Source organism: Rhipicephalus sanguineus, chromosome 4 (assembly GCF_013339695.2).
Source record: "Rhipicephalus sanguineus isolate Rsan-2018 chromosome 4, BIME_Rsan_1.4, whole genome shotgun sequence".
NCBI lineage: Eukaryota > Metazoa > Arthropoda > Arachnida > Ixodida > Ixodidae > Rhipicephalus > Rhipicephalus sanguineus.
This window is the reverse complement of record NC_051179.1, coordinates 52,256,623-52,279,399: the sequence shown is the minus strand read 5'-3', so window position 1 is coordinate 52,279,399 and position 22,777 is coordinate 52,256,623. Positions and strand designations below refer to the sequence as shown.

Below are 22,777 nucleotides of genomic sequence, written 5' to 3'. Positions count from 1 at the left end.
ACAATGAAGTGCTGGAACTTGCCTGAACTCCACCCCTGTCCTCGTTGCCTGCCATGCCATCCACTTCATCCATGATAAGCACGTGTTTGGATGTTGTGCCAGATCCTGCAAGAAAACGATGGACACTTAGTTTAGCGCGAACACGTCAACATGCAGTGCCGAATAACTGCTGAACCAAACATATAACAGTATGCTAAAGTAAAGAAAGCAATTCAAGCTCTCAGGAACACCTTCTTCAGTTTCACAAGATATGGCTTGATTTTCAAATCAAGGTCTCAGTAAGAAGCACACTTCATACATGCTATTGTGCCAACAATATTTCAGAACAATAAGCTCGATTCAAGCCTCCGACCTCGTTCAGCCAGAAAAGTGATTGCAAAACATACCTGTAAACGTGCGGTTCCTCAGGGTCTCAGCTACGTGCTCAGCAAGACTCTTCTTGGAACGAGTGTCAGATGCATTCATCTCCAAGATGCTGTAGCCAGCTTCCTGCATACCGAGAGAGACCAATGTTTGTTCGCAGTCACATGAATGTCACAGAGGCGCAAAAAAGGCATCAGACAAAAGAATCTGTACTATGCATTGTTGCTTTATTTTCGTATACTACTGTAAAGAAAAGCAATGAGAGCACAGTCAAACAACCTTATTGCTTAGAGCTCTGCAGAGTAATGGTGTACACTGAATGGTGGATACAGTCCACTCACCAATCAACTCAGTATCTTTTGAAGGACTCTTGTGAAGGTGAGAACTTGAAAAGATAACGAGTATTGCGAGTTGCTAATAGATTTTGGCACACACAATTACCAATGTCCGGATGCATGTACATTCATGGCATTTACTCACGTGTGCTGAATAAACAGTGTATTACTGGCTAAGAGTGGCATGGTAATGCCTGTGACCAAGTGATACTAGGGAAAAAAATTTCAACAGCTCTTCTCCTATTGGGAAAGTAAAGCTTGACATGTGAGTGCCTGACCTACTACTACTTTTCTTTCTTTTGAACACATTGTGCAATGCTCCCTCTTAACTCATTCCTTCCTCCATGCCAGGAATTGGACCTTTATCCACACACTTACCAGCGCAACACTTCAGTTGTTACAGGCAACAATGAAATGACAAGTGACCTCGATAAAAGACCAGATTTCTAAGATATATGATGAAGCAGTCACAGAAGGACACAATCACACACACATAAAATGAAGCAAACACAAGCGCTGTGTGTACGTGATTGTGTCCTTTTAAGTGCTGCTTCATCAAATATCATGGCTCACCAACTAGCCCACCAGTACATATTAAGCAGGTTGCCATATCAAAAACGGTTAATCGGCTGCAAGCCCACAATCGAGAGAGCATCAATTATCGGAAAACGGTGCAAACAAGTGCGCATGTGGCAGGTGCACCTTTTGAGGGTCGCATTTCTGTACGCTCGCCAGCAACAGGTTTTTCACGTACGACACCGCCACCGAAACCTGTGAGTCACTTCGACTACAAAAACGAGTCAGCAGCTTTGCCGTTACTCCATAACTGCCTTACCCGTGCTGCGAGTGTAGCCGTGGTGGTCTTGCCGATGCCAGGAGCTCCGGACAGAAGTGCCGCCTTGAAAGCGGAGCCATCACCTCCACCTCCTCCCCACTTGGCTGCATAAAAAGCACAAGGTCGCACTTCTAAGAGTGTGAGAAAGGACGTCACTCTTGTCTGACCACTAAACGGGCCACCCTATTTATAGTGAGTATATCACTCCTTCCAGCATTTGACGAGTCTATATGTTCATCCGGACAAAGCCACTAACATAGCTACTACAATACACAGCTGCCATGCTCTGTTGAAGTAATCATTTAGAGATAGCCATAACGCTTCTTTCGACACCTGTTGCAGTTATTTAGCACTAAGGACAGTGATAGAGAATTTAATCACAAGCAATTGCTGCCATTACTGTAAAGAATGTCTTCGTAGAACTTTTTTTTTGTTCATTTGAACGTCAGTGTGCAAGCCGTTCTCTACAACCACAACATCGTTTATCCGGTCCTATGGAAATATAGACAAAGAGAGCGCACAGAAGCAAAGGACCACCTCATTTGAACCAATGGCAGCTACCAGAAAGACTGTTGCATCAGGTGTTAAGAAGTCGCGTGGTGCCCTCATGCGAGAGTCTCTTCCTGCTTCGTAAAACTTCATCATTGCATATGTGGCCATGTAGGGTCACTATGGACTGCAATGTCACCTCCTTCTTTGCGTTTAAAATTGTGCACCCACATTAGGCATATAGTGTAGTAAAGGGCAATAAAGGGTATAATAAAGTAATGGATACAACAAAGTAACCTCGGCTCCCCCTTCAACCTCCTTGTAACAGGTGGATTGAAGTGTACTACAAAGCGAAAAAAAAAGGGGGTGGGAAGCGGGAACCCAGCGAAGTGCCACTCACGTATGGGCTTCTTGGGTCCCGCGCGGCTCTTGTGCCAGTTGCGCAACCAGAGGAGCAACTTGCCGCAGTTGCTCTTGTCTCCCTGCTGGCCTATGATCTGCTTGGTTGTCTGTGGCTTGTACTTGTCGACCCACATCTCCTGCCGGAAGACACGGAACCAGCGAGAGTGAGGAGAAAACAATCAACAGCAGACTAACAATTACTCCAGCACTCAACACAGTTGCTGCAACAACGGTAGGCTCTCACAGAGGATACATTTGAACCTGGATATACCGAACCCAGTTATTTCGAACTGTTCATTATACCTAACTACTGTAAAGTATCCTTGGAAGTCCCATGCAAAAGTACACTGCTTCACTATGAGTATACGGAACTCCAATTCATATCAATATTTGATACAATGAATGCCGGACTGCACTCCTGCAGGTGTCTCCTTACTGACACATAATCATTTGCGCCATCAAAAATAGTCATGCCAATGAAACAGCACTGAGAAAACATGACCAAGGTGCGCATCTCAAAATGTGATGGTTTGTAAGGATTTTACGCACGCTCCTTAATGACAGATTTGTAGGCTTGTGCGAATATTCGAGCACTTCGAATATTCGAACGAATAATACGGTATTCAAATTCGCTTCGATTCGAATTTAAATTATCGAAAATTTCGAAGTATTCGAAATGAACGAAAGGTGTATATTAGTCCGCTTGTTACTCCCTGTAAAGGTGGTTTCACTGCAGTGGAGCGGTGCTATACCGTGAATACACCTTTTCAGGAAAAATCCGCACTGCCGCGAAACCCCACTTTAAGGTTAAATGAACATATTACCCTCACACTGATTCATCATTCTTTAAGTTTAAAAACTTGTTCTAACGGCTTATATGCTCTAAGTGTAGTAAATTTTAAAACGTAACATATTTTACAGGTTATCACTTGCATTCTACCAAAAGCCAACTCCTGCTACTATTCAAAGTTGCTTCCACTTCTTTTGAACCAAAAAGAATGACATTTGCACCCATGCCTTGTTACATTATTAAAAAAACGTTGTGCAGGTTGGTTGGATCATGACAAATATGCTCGTTTTTCTTTATAATATGTGATATATACTATTCGAATTTGATTTGAAATTATTCGACCAAAATCACTATTCACTTCGAATTTGCTTCGAACCTAAAATTTACTATTCGCACAAGCCTACAGATTTGAATTGATAAGCTTCACCGCAGCACAGCTGGGTAATGCAGCGATGTATAATACCTTTGACCATTCATTATAGAGCAGAGTGTCCACCCTGCTTGAACAAGAAAGGCCGCCCCCCCATCCAGTATGAGCGTTCCACAAGAAAGGAGTGGATGAAAAATTTAGGCATCGGCGAATATTCGAATTTGCTTCATTTATATTACCGTATTTTCCGGTGTATAAGACGCACCTTTTTCCCGATATTTTCACTGGTGCGTCTTATACAATGCTAGACAGCTAAAGAGTCTTGTAAAGCATTGTGTTTGATTTAAAAAGGTACTGACACAAAATTTCGCGGCCGAGATAGCCTGCTGGATCGATTTCCGTGTACGTGCGTGTACCACCTGCGAAATATCGACAGCGAATAAAGCTTGGAAAGTATTTTATATGAATATTGAAGTTCGCGTGCGCGATCCAGCATTATAGGGCGCACCTATTGCATTGACACCCTCGGAGGTGACCCGAGGTGACCCCCCTACTTCCCATACGTAACCGTTGTAGCCGGTACAAGTTGTGATGACGTCGTAGCCGCCATTTTTGTTTTGACGCGCTCGCCGCTGCGCTGTTGGTGTCTCAAGGAAATCGTCGCCAACAGACGACGATGAGGAGGACGACGACAACGAGGACGATGATGGCGACGTCATCGCGCAGCACGTGCGGCAAGCGTGCGAATGCGAGGAGACGACGCGGACAGCGCGGAAGTGCGTCACACTTCTGTGTGCTGACGTGATCGAGCGCTGCAGCCGCTAGGTGGTGATAGTTGCACCCGGAGGCTTGTCGTTTTTGAAACTGAAACTGACACTGGTCGGTAATGAGGAGCCTGTAATTAATTATCTGTCGCACGCTGCAGCAAACGATGTGCCGTGTTATGACTAATAGGCCCCCAGCAACACAGTGCAGCAAAAAAACGCGAGGCCAAAGTTTTTGTGTCAGTACCCCTTTAACAAATTCAATGCTACAAAAGCTTGGGGTGTGTGAATAACAAACTTTTAAGTGAGAAGTGTATTTGAATAATGAAAACCAACTGTAAATCGAATAAAATATTTTTCTAACATTGTCAAGTACAAATGGCACAACTACTCACGATAAAATTTGTTTTTTTCTTTTTTCACCCACCAGACATGAAAAAGTAATTTAGCACAGGTATGTAATTATTTGTGCTGATTTCAACACAGTGAAAACTCGATTTAACGAAACCCAATTTTATGAAACTTCCGATCTAATGAAGAAAGTTCCATTCCCCACCAAGTACACATAGGGTTCTGTGCTGTCCTCAGTCCGAATTAACAAACTAACTTGGCCACCAAACCCAATTTAACGAAGTTCCTCCTGAAATAGCCGAGTGAAAAAGCGGTGATTTCATTCTAATTCTGACCGAGACGGGATTTTCTTTGAGCGTGCACTCTAACACTATCGAGTTCAAGCATCTTGGCACCCTATTTACGACCCTACCTTTATTTTGACAAAGCTGCACGCTGCGCCCACGCACAACGGACTCTGCAGTCAGTATCGGTCTTACATACCGGATGGTGCTAGAGGTGCTTTATGCTTTATGCGACACATAGCGTTTACCGTCTCCATCTTTTTCGCTCGACCTGCTCGCACTGCATTTTCCGTGTGATCACATATCAGCAGCCTTTCACAGCTTCACGTGACCGTCTACTTGGCCTACCTGAACGGACACGGCGTCTCCTACGTCTGGGCTGCCCTTGGGCCACCCTCGCAGACTTTTTAGTTGTGCATGCATGGGTTGCAAGCAAAACCAGTAGCTTTTGGGTGTCACTAAGTTACATTTCTAGATCTCGATGGACCGAAAAATCTCTTTCTCAACATAACGAAATTCCTGATTTAATGAAATAATTCAAACGCGGTCACCACTTTGTTAAATAGAGTTTGAACCGTACTTGTTCAAGTTTTGTGGTGTTCAAGTATTTCGAATAGTCAAAGTGCCTTGCAAATCGAATTGAATGCCAAACTATTCGAATGGAATATTCAAAGTTTGGAATGTTCGCACACCCCTAATGAAAACTTCAGCAACTGAAAGGTCAAACGAAGGTTTAAAGAAATAGCTTACGGCAGGTGTCCATGACTTCTGACTGCAGGATGTCGATGGCGTCTCCGTGGTGCTGGTATCTTTTGATTTCTTGGTTGGGGAAATGACAGACTCTCCGACCCTTGGCGACCCCTTTACCCAATGTTCCTCAGAGCTGTCGTCAGGGTCTACTTTTCGCTTTTTCTTCGGTGTACTAGCCTCCTCTGGTTCCTCCTTGACTTCAGCTTCTTTGGCTTTGCGCTTACCGTCCCCGCCAGAACGACTTTCAATCAGCTCGTACAGTGCATCTTCATCTATTATTTCCACCTTACACTCTTCTGCCTGAAATGAAATCACAGGTAAAGGGACCACTCTCAAACAAGGGAGGCAAGGAGTGCGTGAACAATGTAATCAGGAACTCTCTGTACAAGGGCTACATGGAAGACAGCTCCCTACTCTAGTCTAATCTCAATAATATGCCGTGTTCACTTGTGTAAGGCCGACCTTTGTGTAATGTCCGCACTGGCCCTTTAGAGCACGAATATGTGGAGAAAAAAAAAAACAGCGACATCGGAGGATACTGTGGGTATTTCAGATTCATTGCAGAACAATTAATGACAACGGTACAACATAGGTACAGTCAACCACGAAAGTTTATGGACCATGCAAGCGCGTGCTGAAATGCCTGTCAGCACGCCACCTAGCAGTGCGTCATCTACCATCAACCACAGCGCTGGGCCAGAAATGGGTCTTCTTGTTATTCACTGTCATATCAATTTTCTGCTGCAGCGCAGTGCATTGTTAGTTCACTGTTCTTACGCAAAGTGCTTGTCTGTGATATGACCATCACACTTCTACTTCGATAGCTGAACTGCAGCTATCACAGCGTGCCTCCAACAGTGGACCGCTGGTTAAGATATCACTTTGTGTGAAAGACTGCGGTTGACACATCATTGGTAACATCCAGTCTTTTTAAGATTCTTGCTCTGACAAAAAGACTCACGTTACACAAAAACAATTCAAACATACAGCAGTTAAACATGACAATGCAAGATGACGCTATCAATGTTACCACTGCTCCCCACTGTTCTGGTTACCCAGTACATCATCAACTGGCAATAAGTTTACAAACAAGCTGAAGCTTTCTAATGCTTGCAGTGGCCGGAAGCCAATGAAAAGACGCCAACATTATAACGGTATAAAATATGCAAATTACCTTGCGTATCTTGGCTGGGCCCGAGTCCCTGCCCGCAACGACGTAGGTGGTGTTACGGCTGACACTTTGCGTGACCTTGGCGCCGCAGCGCTCCAGCAGCTCCTTGGCATCATCACGCTCGATGCATTCCAACACTCCGGTCACAACTAACGTCACACCTTTCAGGCAGCCGGGGGCACCCTGCAGAGTTGAAATGCGCACATCATGCCTTGGTGCCTGTAGCACAATAAAACAGCGAATAGTGACGGCCACAACTGGCAAGAAATGAACTAGGATAAGCGCTGTCACCGATTTTTAAATGCACACAACAACATAATACACATATGCACACACACACACAAAAAGAAAGTTAATCACAAAATAGAAGAACTGCATGTGTCCCCCCCCCCTCCTACCACCTTCACTCACCAACTTGCTAAAATTTCCATCCTACTCAATGCTCTGTTAAAAATTTCTTGTGAAATGCACAAAAAGCACAGTAAAGGCTAGTTAATTCGGATTTCATGGGACCGGGAAAAATGACCGTATTAACCAAATGCCGAATTATTGAAAGTATCAAGAAAGCAATAAACATGTGACTATTACATTAACACATTTTCATTTTCTTGATGAATAGTTAAATTTAGTACTTATTTTGCATAAGAGTTGTGTAAAAGCCGCAATTTTCGTCATTCGCGACTTCGTCCACAATGCGACCACGGCTCAAGACCACCGTGTCTTAATTCATCCAAAAGCTTCTCTGGCCCCCTCCCTTATCGCGTACAGTAACCATCAGTACCATCACGCGCACGTGATGATAATTTTTTCGCCAGAAAAATGGCTAGCAACCGATGGTTCGTCCGTCACAACGCAGCAAGCGAGTTCTACGCCTGCTTGCGTACTGTGGCTGAATCTCTTCATCTTCAACAGGTTTCACCACTTTTTAGTTCTGTGACATTGCACACACATTGCCCGAAGTCAAAACAAAGCTACTGAGTACCGCATCCACTGTGGACAAAACCGTTGTCGCTAAAGACATGATCATAGCGTTTATTTATTTATTTATTTTCAAATACTGCAGCCCTATGCAGAGCTATTGCAACAGTGGCATACATTTTCATACACAAATACATTGTTAACAAGGTTGAAAAAACAAAAACCAAACGATTTATCATAACAGTGCGTCTACAAAATCCGACAACGACAATTCACGAGTACAACCAGGTAATTCATTCCATCTTTCAATAACTCTAGGCAAATAACTATTCTTAAAAATGCTCGTGTGCGTAAAGAAAGGCTTTAGGTTGAGGCTGTGGTAACGTCTAGTTGAAAGAGTATTAGCATAGCAGATGTAATCGTCGGAAGATAGTCGACAAGATGAGTGAAGAAATTAGTGCAATAGCTTCAAGGAATCGGTATCCCGTCTCGTGCATAGGAGAGGGAGTTTCAAGGAATTCATTGCTGATGAAGGTGAAAAATTATGATCATAGCGATTGCAAATGAAACGAACTGCCTTCCTTTGTACAGATTCAATTTTGGTGACGTCGCTTGTTTTGTATGGGTTCCAGACACATGAAGCATACTCTAGTATAGGGCGTATAAGCGTTTTATATAACAGTAACTTAGTGCATTTCGGAAATTTAGATGACGTACAACGCAGGTAACCTAATTTTTTCAGTGCTTTGGATGTAATGTAGTCAATATGCTGCGACCACTGCAAGTTGTATGATAAGATAACCCCAAGGTATTTGTACTCTTGTGCCCGGGGGATTACTGTGTTGTCGGAAGTGCACACATGCTGCAACGGAAAGTGACTGTTTGTGAATGATACTACTACCGTTTTTTGAAAGTTAATGCGCATCTGCCAATGCCTGCACCATGTGCAAAAGCTGGTGAAAGAATCCTGAAGTAAGGTATGATCATTAGGAGAAGAAATTACTTGATATAGGACGCAGTCGTCGGCATAAAGACGGACCTTTGACTTCATATTGCTAGGAAGGTCATTTATAAATATTAAAAATAATGAAGGTCCTAGAACGGAGCCCTGTGGAACACCAGAAGTCACATTGACAGCTGAGGACGAAGTGGAGTTAAATGACACATACTGAGATCGAGATTTAAGAAAGCTAGCTATCCAGTTGGTTAATCGAGGGTTGTTTAAAATAGCGTCAATTTTACTTAGCAGTTTATTGTGTATAACGGTGTCGAAAGCCTTGGAAAAGTCGATGAATAACGCATCGATCTGATTGCCAATGTCAAGGTTGCTGAAAATGTCATGCGCAAATTTGACCAGTTGTGTTAGTGTGCTGAAACCACAACGAAAACCATGTTGAAAGTTCGAGAGAAGGTTGTTCGACTCAAGGTATTCCATTATATGCTTGTGAATGATATGTTCAAGCAGTTTACCGGAATTTGAAGTAAGTGATATCGGTCTGTAGTTTGACAGGAGTTGCTTGTTACTAGACTTATGCAAAGGCAAGACTTTGGCTAGCTTCCAGGACTGGGGGAAAGTGCTTGAAGACATGGATTTTAGAAAAATGATCGACAAATAACGTGCACACCAGAGAGAGTACCGTACCAGAAAGCTGTTTGAAATGTCGTCGGGACCAGTGCACTTTTTTGTGTCTAACTTGAGTATCAAGTTCAGGATGCCGTTCTCGCTAATTAACACATCGTCAATAGAAAGCTCAGGATTAGGGCTTCTGAATACTGGGAGAAAACTGTTATCGTGCGTGAATACTGACTGAAAGTATACATTGAAAGCATGAGCTATTTCAAGCGGGTCAGAAATAGCCTTACCGTCTAGTATAAAGGAAATGGTATCAGTTTTAGTTGGTGATATAGAAGTCCAAAATTTGCGCGGGTTACTTTGAAGCAATCCTGGAAGTTCAACTTGATAATAAAAGTCTTTAGCTCTTTGCATTTCGGCACGTAGTTGCAGCAAGGTACTATTAAAGCGAACAATACTGTCAGGATCTTGCGCCTTTTTTTGGCAGCACAAACGACGAACGCGACGTGATGTATGCAGTACAGTGCGATTCATCCAAGGGACCTTAGGATTTTTTTTTTAGTCTTGAGGGGAACGAAGTTATTAATGCAAAGTTTAACGATGCACTCAAATTCCTCAACTAGTTTATCAACGTTCAACTTCAAATGTGCGTTCACGCAGATTTGAAGGCAGCCTATGTCCAGAGTCGTAACAAAACTACTGAGCATCGCATCTGCTGCTGCATAAACCTGGCTCGCTAATGCACAATTATGTATTCTGACCACGCCTTTCTGAAGGCCCGCGGCTGTTTCGGTTGTTCGTGAATGCCGTTTTTGCTTTTTTCGTCACACATCTGTGGCGCTTCGTGCTTGGCACGCTCCGAGGATCATCCGAAATAACCGGGTTGCGGCCAAATATGACCGAATTAACAAGTTTGATGCCATTAAACAATACATATGCTTGCCAAGACCAGAGAACATGTCCGAATTATCCGATTTTCCGAATTAGCAGGGGTCGAACTAACGAGTTTATATTTTATTCATATTCTTGTTGCTAAAGGTGCATTCAGACGACGGACCAAATCCGGATTTGTCATCCACGGATAATCCGCCTGCAGGCGCATCCACACGACGGACGGTCGGACGGTGTCTTAGGAGAAAACAGCCGGTTTACTCTCGACCGCAGACTCTGCACTCACCTGCGCCCGCTGGCAGCAGACCAGTTTGAGAGTATTCAACAACATGGAAGCCGACAGAACGCGAAGCTCGCCGAGCTTTGTCGAGTATTGTCAAGGACTGCAATTTGTTTCGGTGAAATCGGTGCTGTTGGCGGAATGGCTGAATGAAAAGAAGAATCTGCTTTACAGAGAGCTGCTGGAGACTGACCTCGCTGCTGTCACGCGTGGGGCACCGCATACGAAGAAAAAATACAGTGAAGCGCCGATATCGGCGCTTCACTCACTCACTCTCAGTAGAAAGTTAGCGCTCTGTCCTTTTGTGTCGGTCTGCTCGGCCGTTTCTTCTTCCCCGTAATGCGCTATACCAGTTCAAGTACGACGAACCAACTCGCCCAATCTTCAACACTTGTGGCCGATATCGGGAGCTTTTTTTTTCTTTTGCGGGTAAGACATACCGACAGTGCACATTGCCCTGCTGCACATTATGTTTCCTTCTCTCGGTTCGCATCTTGACCTTAAGATCAGTGTTCAAACATGGGTCGTGTTCTGACGCAACCGCTTTCGGCAACAGTGCCACTTTGCCTGCCGAAGACTCCTGCGTGTGCATTGATTAAAGCAACAACTTACCCGCTACTCTCCAACCTGCCAATCCAGCGCACATTAAAAAAGATATATATCTCAAAGGTGATCGCCTTAGAATACGGCCCCAGAAATAAACTGAATTAAGCGCCAGCAGAGCTGAAATCAACTGCGAGGACAGCCGTATGGCTCGAGCAGAAGAAAAGTGTACAGGTTGCCAGCCTGTTTGTCCGCTAAAGCTGCGGCGCACCGCCGCCAGAATCCCAATGTGAAAAACAGGTTGGGCTCATCCGTCCACGAGCTACGCGGACGAGGAGAATCACTGATGTGAGGTCACGTGACGCGTTGTCTGCCCCGCCACGTCCGGATTCGGTCTGTCGTCTGAATGCACCATAAAGAGCCAATGATCCATGCAAATGGCATCATGTAAAGCCAGGGCTGGGCAAAGATACTTTGAAATTGTATCGCGATACGATACAAGATACTCAGGCAAAAAGTACTGGAGATACAGATACAAGATACTACCGCAATAATTGTATCCGATACGATACTTGCCAATTGTATCTTAAGATACTTCGATACATTCGCAAATTTGTTGTTATAGACCCCCATAACGTAGTAGCGACCGCCTATGTATGAAAAGGTTTGCTTGAAAATGTCTTTAATGTGACCAATTTGGTTTCATTTTAATGAAATGTCTGCTAGTATCTCAAAAGTTTTGTCCTTCTTGCTCAAAGTGCATCAGTTTACTTCCGACAGAACTTATTGGGGTTTGTTTTGGCTGCTTAACATGACAGCTCTTGATTGACAGCGGCTCTTGCTTGTCATTTTTGTAATTGATGGGGAGACGCTGCTCAGCTTACCGACCAGCTAGCGGGTCGCCATCTAATCACAAGAACTTCAATAAGAAGCCTTCGTACAATGGCGCAAATACCGGTGTAGAGTTTTACCTTGTCTATTAAACACCGTTTACGCAATACCGAATCACCGCGGTGTACAGCAGCAACGATGCTGCTAGCGACATTTTTTGTGACGCATTGTGTATACTTAAACCTTATAAAATTTCATATTCTACTTATCTGCTGGCGTAAAGCGTTCGCTATCAATATACTCACTAGCGTGCAATCTTTTAACAATTTTTCTTCAACGAGAGAACATGTGCACCCCAGAAATGCCTAATACCTATTGTATTGTCACACGGTGGTGACGATGAAAAAGGCGGCAGTCACACTGTTAGAGATGAGACTGCGCACTGGGCAAGCATGTGCCCAGAAAACTAGGTAACTGGTGGCAATAAAAGTCGTGGGCCTTTGGTATTCTGATCATCGGCGGAAAGCGTGGTCTTTTATACATCAGCGATCGAACCTTCCAGCGTTACCGCTTGTGTTTCCGTAAGCTCACCAATGAACTAGAGTGCTCGTGGCCAGTGCATAATTTTAATAATAATTGTTAATAATAATATCTGGGGTTTAACGTCGCAAAACCACTAATAATAATTGTTGCAGTTTTGCATCAAAAAACCAAGATATGATTATGATGTACGCCGTAGTGGAGGGCTCCGGAAATTTCGACCACCTGGGGTTCTTTAACGTGCACCTAAACCTAAGTACACCAGCCTCTAGCATTTCGCCTCCATCGAAATATGGCCGCCGCGGCTGGGATTCGTGCGTAATCTTAACGGGACAATCTCAAACAATCGCGAAGACTTCGAAACATCGCGGCGCGGCTTGAGCCGAGCGCTGCTAATATTTCTCTTGTGGTTTAAACCCGATCACACCAAGATAAAGAAATAAGAGTGCGTGGCAGTGTACTTGCACAAATCGTCACAGGACACCGCTGCTATTCACGCTATTGCCACCTACAGCTCCGATTACCTGGCGATTAGTAATAGTAAAAAAAATTAGAGAGGCCTCAAAAAGAAAAACAAATAGACGTAAATAAAATAGAAAAGCCCTTCTGTATCAAACATTCATCGTGAATAAGTATTGAAACACGATACAGGTGGCACCCCTAACAGCTATGACAATTAAGCACGAAGTACTGTCAACTTCCTTCTTAATGGAAGACAATAAAAAGACTTAGTGCCTTTGCAAAATTCACTGAAACGGCTCGTTGGGAGGCTCACGAGAAAAACGGATCATTTATTATAGCAATTTCTCTCAAATCTCCTTCCTAACAACTTTAAGATGGGCCCTAATATTTCCATTATTATAGTGCGAACTCAATTTCACCGTTTTAATAAGCAGTAAGCAGGTACTGTTACACTCAGTGACGCGCCCACATGTAATTACATATTATTTTTCAAAATCGCCTTGGACAGGGACAGTAAAACTCAAGCGAAACATAAATGTTGTAAAGACGTAAATAAAGCAGACAGAATTTCAAAGTGAGAATAAAAGCAGAGCAGCTTATTTTGGCAGCACGTTAGCAAGGAGGAACAGTTGCTTGTGACCCAGACGCGAAAAAAAAAAAAAACATCAGGCCTTAGGTGATGTACGTGATGCAAGAGAAGGAACAACTAAGAAAGCAGTGTGCGAACAATCAAATTATATTTCAAAAAAATCTTTCAAGAAAGATAAGCAGGAGATAATAATAACATAATAAATTGTTTGGGTTTAACGCTCCAAAACAACGATGGATTCTGAGGGACGCGTTGTGAAGGAGCTCCGGAAATTTCGGCCACCGGGGTTCTTTAACGTGCACCTAAATCGAAGTACATGGGCCTCAAGTACTTTCGCCTCCATCGAAAATGCGACCGCCGCGGCCGGGACTCGATCGACAGCAGGAAGAAAAAGTTGTGGTGCACGAAGATATCTTCTGTTAGGTAAACACTTGCTCTATTAGATCTAGCCTGGGTACTAGTGATGCTATAGTTAGGATCCTATTTGCACATAAGTCAATCGCATGTCAGTCTAAGTTACATCCACAAAATCCTTCAAATCGCTGATGTGTAAACGCCACGACACGCAAAGCAACCCTATGCTTGAGATTTCGTAACGAAGCACCCCGCAGGACAGCGGCATCAGAATATGCGCGATAATCACCGCATGTGTTGTGGTACGCGGCGCTGTACAGTGGATCAGGGTAAGTGTCATGGCACTGGCACAGGTAAAAAAAAAAAATCGAGAAAAAATCGAGGGCGTGAGCTAAGCATAGACGTTCACGCGCTTGTTCTGTAGAGACTGCGCGAGCGCTGTCATGTTACTCTGCTCAACCAAAACGGACGCGCACGCCTCATCGCCTGCCCTCACTGGTGGACTCTGCCAGAAAGATAGAATTGTCACTGCCCATAGTCTTATTCAGGCGGTTTAGTGGCACCAGTACCAACTTGAGAGGCGGAATTGAGCCAGCGATTATTGTTTCGTACGGTGGTGTTCCTATAGGAGTATCTTGTATCTTAAGGTACACGATACATTATTGAATGTATCGGAAATACAGATACAGATACTCATTTTGCAAGACGTATCGCGATACAGATACAAGATACCCAAAGTGTATCTAAGATAGTATCTAAGATACATGTATCTTCGATACTGCCCAGCACTGGGTAAAGCAAATGCTAGCTGCCGCAACGCCTTGCAGTTTGCAATAATAGGTTGAACAACTTTACTCTGCATGGACATGCGGAACACAACTGCAGGCCATACTTCAATGCATGAGCCTTCTTCATATCTCCACAAACATGCAATGGGATACAGTATAACCGAGACTCCACTACCATTTTGCATATTCAACGCTGCAAGAACTTTTCGATTCGTGAGGTTAAGGGACACCACACACACCACGTGTAGTTAGCAGTTACCAAACATTGCCGCATTTCTGGCCCGAGAAGTGATGTTCAGCACAACTGTGCCATGACGATTTCTCAGAATCCCTGCTCAAAGTTCTCCTCACATATGTTGTAAAGCCATATGTTCCAGTAGGCAAATTACAAAAAGCAAGGCTTCTCAATAATAAACTACTACACTGCGGTATTAGAACTATTCATTCATACTAGATATCTTTTTCTCAGGGATTCATAATGGGAAGCAGAAAGCTGTACTTCTGTTACCGGGTGTTGTGCACAATTACTTCTGCTGGCAGTGTAGGTGATTGAGGAACTAGATAAATTTGGAGATTATATGAAAATGAGAACAATACAGCCATGTCTGACAGTACCTCAGGTATGTCTCGTGTTCCCAGCAACCTTGGACCTTCTCTGTTGAGGTAACTCTGGTAGCTGGCAGCATTTCCTCTCCGAAAGGCAGGCACGGTAGCAGCGGCCGGCTTCTCCTCCTTGGGTACCTTTTCCTTTGATACGAATATAAAAAGATATGGAGAGAGAAGTTACTTCTTCTAAGTTTACACACTAGCTGGTGAAACTGTCCAAAGATACCAACCTGAACCTACCGAACTCCATGCATTCCGATCATGATGACATCTATGAACCTCACACTGACTACACATACTTTTTTTATTTGCACAAATGAGAATACTTCAAAATAACGAAGCCTACCTTGGCAGGTGCAGGTTTCTCCTTTTTGGCAGCTTGCTTGCCAGGTGTTACTCTTTCCGTCTTCTCTGGTACTTTCTTCGGGCTTTCCTTTTTAGGTGTTGGTTTTTTATCAGGTTTCTTCGATGACTGGCTAGCAGGAGCTGATGACAGATTGATACCATTAAATCAGCAAAGGGTGATTTGTTTTAAGAGCATTGCAACTTATTACATGGAGATGGCTTTCATGATCCAGCCGTCAGTGCAACAAGAAATGCCAGCCTATATTATACTAGTATGGCGTCGCCCCTGAAGAAGCGTTCTTTGAAAAGAATGCCTTTTGAGAAGAGTATTCAACATGATCAAGTCAAGGCAGTACGGTAGGCTAAATTATTTAAAAAGCAACAAGTCGATCTCGTGTTTTCTAGTCCTTCCTTCTGTCTGTCTGTCTGTGTGTGGGCGTTTGTGTGTGTGGGAGGGGGGTGTTGAAAAGAACAGTGACTTGGTAATTTACATGAAACAATGTTTCTGACATTATTTCAGTTCACATTTTCCCCGACAAGTAAAACTGATTACATATCATAATATTGCAGCCGTGACATAGCGTGGCCCTTTATAGCATAAAGACAAATCTGAACTGCAAAAATCGGCAAGGTTTCGTGAAACGGAACAACGCAGTCATTTAACAGCAGCACAAAAATACATAAAAACAAAGCAGGAAGCACCAATACAGGTTTCTTGAAAAGAAACCTTGGCAGTTGTAGTAAAATGCCTCCCCACCATTTTCGGAAATGCCACCTGGCTGCCAGGTAACTTCAAAAGTCAGCAGCCCAAAAACAAAAGCCATTGAGCAATCAATCAATCAATCAATCAATCAATCAATCAATCAATCAATCAATCAATCAATCAATCAAGAATCAAAGACAAGACATTAAATCAGTGGAACTTCATCTGAGATTAACCAATGGGCTGAGGTGGAGTGGAAAAAACGATTGGAAAGTAGTACCCATTTAAATTAGGTTCTATCCAAAAATTCTTTTCACAGTTATATATTCCATGCAAGGCACCTCAATCATTTCAACATGTTGCTCAAGTTTCAAGGCAACATGTTTCAGGGCTCCTTATGCATGCATCCAAATCACAGTACTACTACATTGCATGCAGTACTTGCATTCATAATTAGGTGCAATGAGGCTGCTGTGGCTCTGAATTAAAATAGCAGCATCGCACTCAACCGCAGAACGTAGTCACGGAGTCGCCGGAAATAAAGGTGATGGACAATTTTGCACTTACTATAAGAAGGCTTCAGTCCTCAAAGATTGAATAAGTTATCGTTATACAAGGTTATGACAGACTATTCCTTGACCATTTCACTTTCGCAATGTTTGTCACTTTTTTCATTTGCTTTCTTGTTTCACTTAGTACTTGTGTTATGGTTGTTTCAATTAGTATTTATGGTGCATTGGCAGTACACAATGAAAACACTGTCCCTTCAAGTTGATAAAAATTTCTTCTCCCTTTAATTAATTTCGTGTGTTATAACTTATAACTTACACAACTTTCAATGTTTTTGCTTCTTTTTATGGCTCGTATGCGAAATGTGCAAATTGCGATTGTGCAAAATGTACATAAGCGTACAATTCACACAACAGTCGAAGCGCGTACAAATATGTACATGCTTCGGCTATCGGCCCAACATTTCTTTGTGCACTGCATATGTATACTTCAAAGGAAATATAAATAAAATAAAAGGCAGGCATCATCACAGGACATGACAGCATAGGCACTGTCAGCAGTTCATGTGCTACAGACAAAATTACTGAGATGCCGTGCGTACCTGGCAATTCAGCTCTTCGTATTTCTGGTGAATGTTTAGCTGCGGCCTTTTCCTTCTCCGGTTTCTTGCTGTGCTCTGGCTTTTGTGCTGCACTGCCTGAAACGACAGAAAATTACCGAGACAATGAAAAATGTTGATTCTTTCAATCATTACAACCATTACACTTTAGTTATTGAATAGGCTGCAAACTTGCCTTGCTGTCTACTGCATGTTTCGTTACAAAATACGTAATGTTCCTAAAGTTGACTTCCATTGGAAAGCTTTAATATATAATTCCACTAAACTTCTACAAAAATGAAGCATAAGTGTACATCCTAGATTTGCATTATCAGTAAGGCTATTCCAAATGGTACTTCCTCTAAATTCTCTAACATTCGATGACTTTAATCATTGTCTATTTCAGGTGGCAAGAGTCAATTAAATGGTATGAAGTGCACTCGTTAGTCTGAGATATCTGACAAAGGGACACTGCCATTAAATACAGATCACCATTAATTATCTATGTTCAACAGCAAAATCATCATAATTAATGAAGGAGACCCTGACAATCTCAGATGCACAGAAGAGTTACTGTAACATGAAGCAACCTTATTACTTTTTTTATGTAACTGAACATTTCCAGAAATTCTTAGGCTCTACACAATATGTACAAACATCCCTCCAACCTTTAGAAGGCGATAACTTTTTCGCCATGGAGCTCTCTGGATCCTTGGTGGTCTTCCGGGGACTTGAACGTATGGTCAGCTTCTTTTCCTAGAACGAAATGCAACATCAAAGTGAAATGACGTGGCAGCATATCGCACCTTTTTGTAGTTTCAACATAGATTTTATTCGACATGCGAAAGTGGGCGGCAAATTTCTTCAGTAAGTAAAGACACGTTGATACGGTAAGCGGATACATAATATTCACTGCATTTTTGGTTCTTTGATTAATAATTAATTGATGGTTTTCTGATAATTTGTACATATGAATTAGACATAGAAAGTGTGGTTCAACAAGATATTATAGTAACCACAGCGCTAATAATTCTATAGAAGACTCGTGTAAGACTGATCAGGCACGTCTTTAACATAATGCAGCTATCACTTATCAACGCAAGTGTTGCATTGTCTTTTTTTTTTGTTTTTTACAGAAGCCTATAATGAACTTGTAACAAGTATGGAAACGTCTTTTTTTGTAGCTAGAAGGGCTACCTGCAAAACTGATGGGCAGCTTGCTCACCTCTGTTTTTTCATCCAGTTTTTCGAGTGTTTTTTGGAAATCGTCATCCTCATGAGACTCCTTCGCAGTCGAAACCTGCAAAATGGGTGGCATGCGTCACGAGCGAATCAAGAAATATTGCCGAGAACACTCAACAGAACTCGCAGGTCACAATGTGCATTCGTGGGCACAAAATGCAAGGATGTACTCGGCCACGTGCTTTTGAGTATCCCTCCGCTGACCTCACTCGAGAGAGACAAACAAATGTCTATTGCAGGACAAAGTTACCTTTCTCATGATGTCGTAATGAAATGAATACAACTGCGCATGGTTATGCTGATTAAGTGTACTGGTAGGCCTGAGAGCAATTTTGGATGTGGCTGTGGTGATTTGACTGCTTGAGCGAAGTAAAAGATGTATAAATGCGTTTTTGTTTTTTCCGGATGATTTCACGGTCCCTAGGAAGTTCCCAAAATCGGACATTGACTGTATATGTGTAGCTACTAGCATCATGCTTCAATACGTAGTGGTAATGTTAATGTAGCATGCAGCCATTAAGCATTTTAGCTGATTATAGGCTTTAAAATTTTTCTGTATTGTGGGCTATCATTTATTTGTGTTGGCCTGCCGCCACAGCTCAGTACAAAACAAAACATACCGCACCTCTATATGTTATGTCTAAGGCAGATAAGTGGAATTCTAGTGAATATGTTCGCCTAAGCATTGCTCTCTACACTATTACAAACCACTAGGGGTAGCCAAGGTATCAGTCTGACATAAAATTTTAAATTTTTATGCCACTGCCGACTTGTGAGCAGTCAAACTGGTGTGATATCTGTGAAAAGTGCTTGGCATGCAGGCCGGGCACAGGGAGTTGTGACGATGGGCATGACGATCCTTGTCCTGGCAGTGTGCGTGCAAGAGCTGTAACCGTTCAAGATTTGTCCTTCCAAGTTTACGCCACATTTTCCTAACTAATTAAATACTGCACCATGTCATTATCACATGTTTGAACTGCTCCAGAAGGAGATGGAGGAAATAAGTTCAATTGTTCATTTAGAAGTGGTAAGCACAGCAGTGCCGAAGTGCTTACCCAACCAAAAAGAATTTTTAAAAAAGAATACTTTCTAGCAGAATTTATGCGTCTCTTAAGTGCCAGAAATTAGTATTACATGATTGCAAAATTATTTAGAAAGATGATGCATAGCTTTTCTCATACACCCAGTGTTTTAATGGTAATACTTTAAAGCTTTCATTTGATTGTGGTACCATGTATGAGACTTTAAATGCAAACTATCCAACAGTTTCATGTGATTAACTTACAATAACATTAGCAAAAAACTCTGATTAAACTACACCGTTGATTCTGTTTTCCTTTCAGCTGGCGGAAAACAAATCTGCAATGTTATGCCAACAAGCACCTTGTGCTTTTGCAAGCATGTGATAAACCTGAATCTACTGCCAATAATAAAAAGATATGCACATATTCTATATATTAATTTGAACCTAACAATGTATATTTTCCCGCTTGATTGATGTCACTATCAGAGATAACTGTGAACGCAAAACATAAGAGCTTTAAAAAGTTGTCTGTTCCCGGAAAAAACATGCGCCAAACTTCATCAGCTATATGATATTGGATGAAGAGCATTATACAGAATGTCATCAACATCATATTCTCCAAATACATCAAATAGAATAAGGTTTTCAGAAACAGTGTGCACCTTTTTAGCTTGAGCCGCCTTGAGTGACAACTTTGAGGCTGGACTTATGGAAGCGCTTGCGAAAAAGTCATCCGCAGAAACGGGCACAAGTTTCTGTTTCGGCGGTTCCTTGCCATTGACTTTGGTTGCAGGCTTCTTCGGAGGTGCGTCTTTTGAAACTGCAGCCTGCGTTCTATCAGTAGGTTTCTTCGAAACAATTGGTTCTTCCGACTCTAGATAGGAAAAAAAGAAAAAAGTCAAATCTAGTGACTCTCAGGTCTGAAGTGCACCACATCAAATGAGAAAAACCGCACATGAAAGATTTATTAGCAAATCCACGCAGTACATTAGAGTGATATCGTTCAACATGCATGCTGTGTGGTCAGGAGTTGATATCGCATGAGCGAAATGAAAATTCTCAGAGTGCCTGGTTCCTGTCAACTGTTAAGGCTGACATATACAATACAAGTTTATGTCATGCTTAGTATACATGTTTGGTACACAGCTGGTAGCAATGTTTTCATACCCACAAATGGCTGGTTACTTTGACCTGCCAAAGCCAACCAAACAAATGACAGGTACTGGGTGAGAAATGCTGTTCTGAAGCTTGAAAAGAAGATATGCAGAGCTCTAACAGATTTGCAACTGATGAAATGAGCTTTGCCAACGTTACATTTTTGCCCAGTTTGGTGTAATGCTAAAGCAAAATCTTCTTCAAAATGTAAAGTGTGGTCATGTATACTATTCACAAGTATGTTTACCTGCTGGGAGACAATTATCACATGCATACTCATGGAAACAGAGACCATTGGCAGAGGCCCCTTACACCTTCAGGTTCCTTCACTCCATGCACAATACCATTGACAAAATGAAACAGAGCATGACAGAAATGAAATCGAAGCTTTCCGACATACTTAGATACTCTTATTAATAATGTGAACATTCTTATCAACATCATTACAGTCAACTTGTGTTATATTTTATGTTGCTTAACATGGCTCACCTTTCAACTGCAGCATGTTTGAAAGCATAAACAGGGATGTCAAACATTTGTTTTGTTCAAACATTAAGTGATTGGATAAACTTTCTCACAACCTAACAAGGTCAGAGTTTTGTTTGGCCTTTTGGCAGCACTTCATGGTTCTTTGGCCTCAAGTATTCATTTGTCTCCAAAACTACATGCAAGCATCAAAAGACAGATGAGGACAAGATTATATAATATGAGAAGTGCATTATAGAGCACCCTTCGCTGTGTTATCAATGGGGATGGGCATGAATTGGCAGCGTGAGCCTACAGCTGTAATTAAGCTAGCACACGCCTCAGTCACTAATGCAGCCACTTCCCAAATGAGCAGCATGTATGTTGTTCCCTCGCTCTTCTACATCACAAAGAATGGTAAAGGTAGACAACCACAAATGACACACCTACCTTCATCAGAGTCAACAGCTGCAGCTTTACATTCCTTGGCTTGTTTCTTGGCCTTTTTGGGAATCGGTTCTTCATCGTCTGAATCTAGAAGAAATAAAGAATTTCTTTTTCATGACGTCGCTATCATTTGAGAGCACTGATAGCTCCTCATTTTAGTACTTTGTGAGAGACAGCAATACGTGCAACTTCATTCAGAGCCAACTAACCCGAATCAAGCATGACAATCCTCTGCCGTGGCTTTTTCCCAGATTCCTTCTTTTCCTAAGAAGCGGGGAAACAGAAAGCAGCCAAAGTGAAGTCTACTTCGATGAGCACAAGAATGATGAAAGGTAAGACGCAGACAAGAAATCAATTAACCAACTCAGCGATTCCATATGACAACATCGCAATGGTCTGCTACTTAACGCTGTGATAATTCCACGCAGGAATCAACAGATAGTTCCAACACGAAAAGTATGTTCCCGTTTTGCAATTTATGTCCGATCGAAAATAAGCCGAGAACTTAAATTGAATAACAAATAGAATGTTGTTGGTGTCAGTACCTTCGTTGACGCTGGCTTGGCCGGCTCATTTCTTTCTCTCTTCGAAGCTTCCACGGGTGCAGCCTTCTTCTCCTCCTTTTCCGAGGCCTTCGGTTTAGCGGGCTCCTTCACCGCTTTCGTCGACTGCTTTGGCTTGGTTTTCTCGTCAGATTGCTTTTTGGTGTCTTCAGCGGCTCTCTTCACGGGCGCCGGCCCAGTAGCCGAGAAAAACTTGCGGATATCCTGCGTATAAGTTTCAGTTTAGCGAACGCAACGCTTGCGATTCCGCGCTTTAATGTACGATCGAAGAGTTGAGGATCGCCACCAGCAAGATAGAAATATTTACAATCGAGAAATGTTCGACAATCGTAAACATGCAGGCGCACGCAGTCGACACGCTGCTTCAAGGGGGCACGAATATTTCGAGTTGCCGCGACTTTATTGCGCGCGCTAAATCCCGAAGCATGCATTAGCTGTCACGATTA

At 42.6% G+C, this 22,777-nt stretch overlaps 1 protein-coding gene across 1 annotated transcript in view; it reads right to left on the bottom strand.

Moving 5' to 3' along the window:
* LOC119389994 (replication factor C subunit 1) overlaps window positions 1-22,777 on the bottom strand; it is a 38,978-nt gene that overhangs the window by 15,990 nt on the left and 211 nt on the right. Inside the window, exons 2-16 of the mRNA XM_037657492.2 lie at window positions 22,314-22,535; window positions 21,978-22,032; window positions 21,772-21,855; window positions 20,364-20,575; window positions 18,661-18,735; window positions 18,104-18,191; window positions 17,439-17,534; window positions 15,626-15,765; window positions 15,289-15,420; window positions 6,908-7,087; window positions 5,734-6,033; window positions 2,423-2,561; window positions 1,534-1,637; window positions 387-489; window positions 23-105 (exon numbers count right to left, since the gene is read on the bottom strand). Of these exons, the coding sequence (XP_037513420.1) occupies window positions 23-105; window positions 387-489; window positions 1,534-1,637; window positions 2,423-2,561; window positions 5,734-6,033; window positions 6,908-7,087; window positions 15,289-15,420; window positions 15,626-15,765; window positions 17,439-17,534; window positions 18,104-18,191; window positions 18,661-18,735; window positions 20,364-20,575; window positions 21,772-21,855; window positions 21,978-22,032; window positions 22,314-22,535 (2,013 nt within the window). The remainder of the gene's footprint in view (window positions 1-22; window positions 106-386; window positions 490-1,533; window positions 1,638-2,422; window positions 2,562-5,733; window positions 6,034-6,907; window positions 7,088-15,288; window positions 15,421-15,625; window positions 15,766-17,438; window positions 17,535-18,103; window positions 18,192-18,660; window positions 18,736-20,363; window positions 20,576-21,771; window positions 21,856-21,977; window positions 22,033-22,313; window positions 22,536-22,777) is intronic.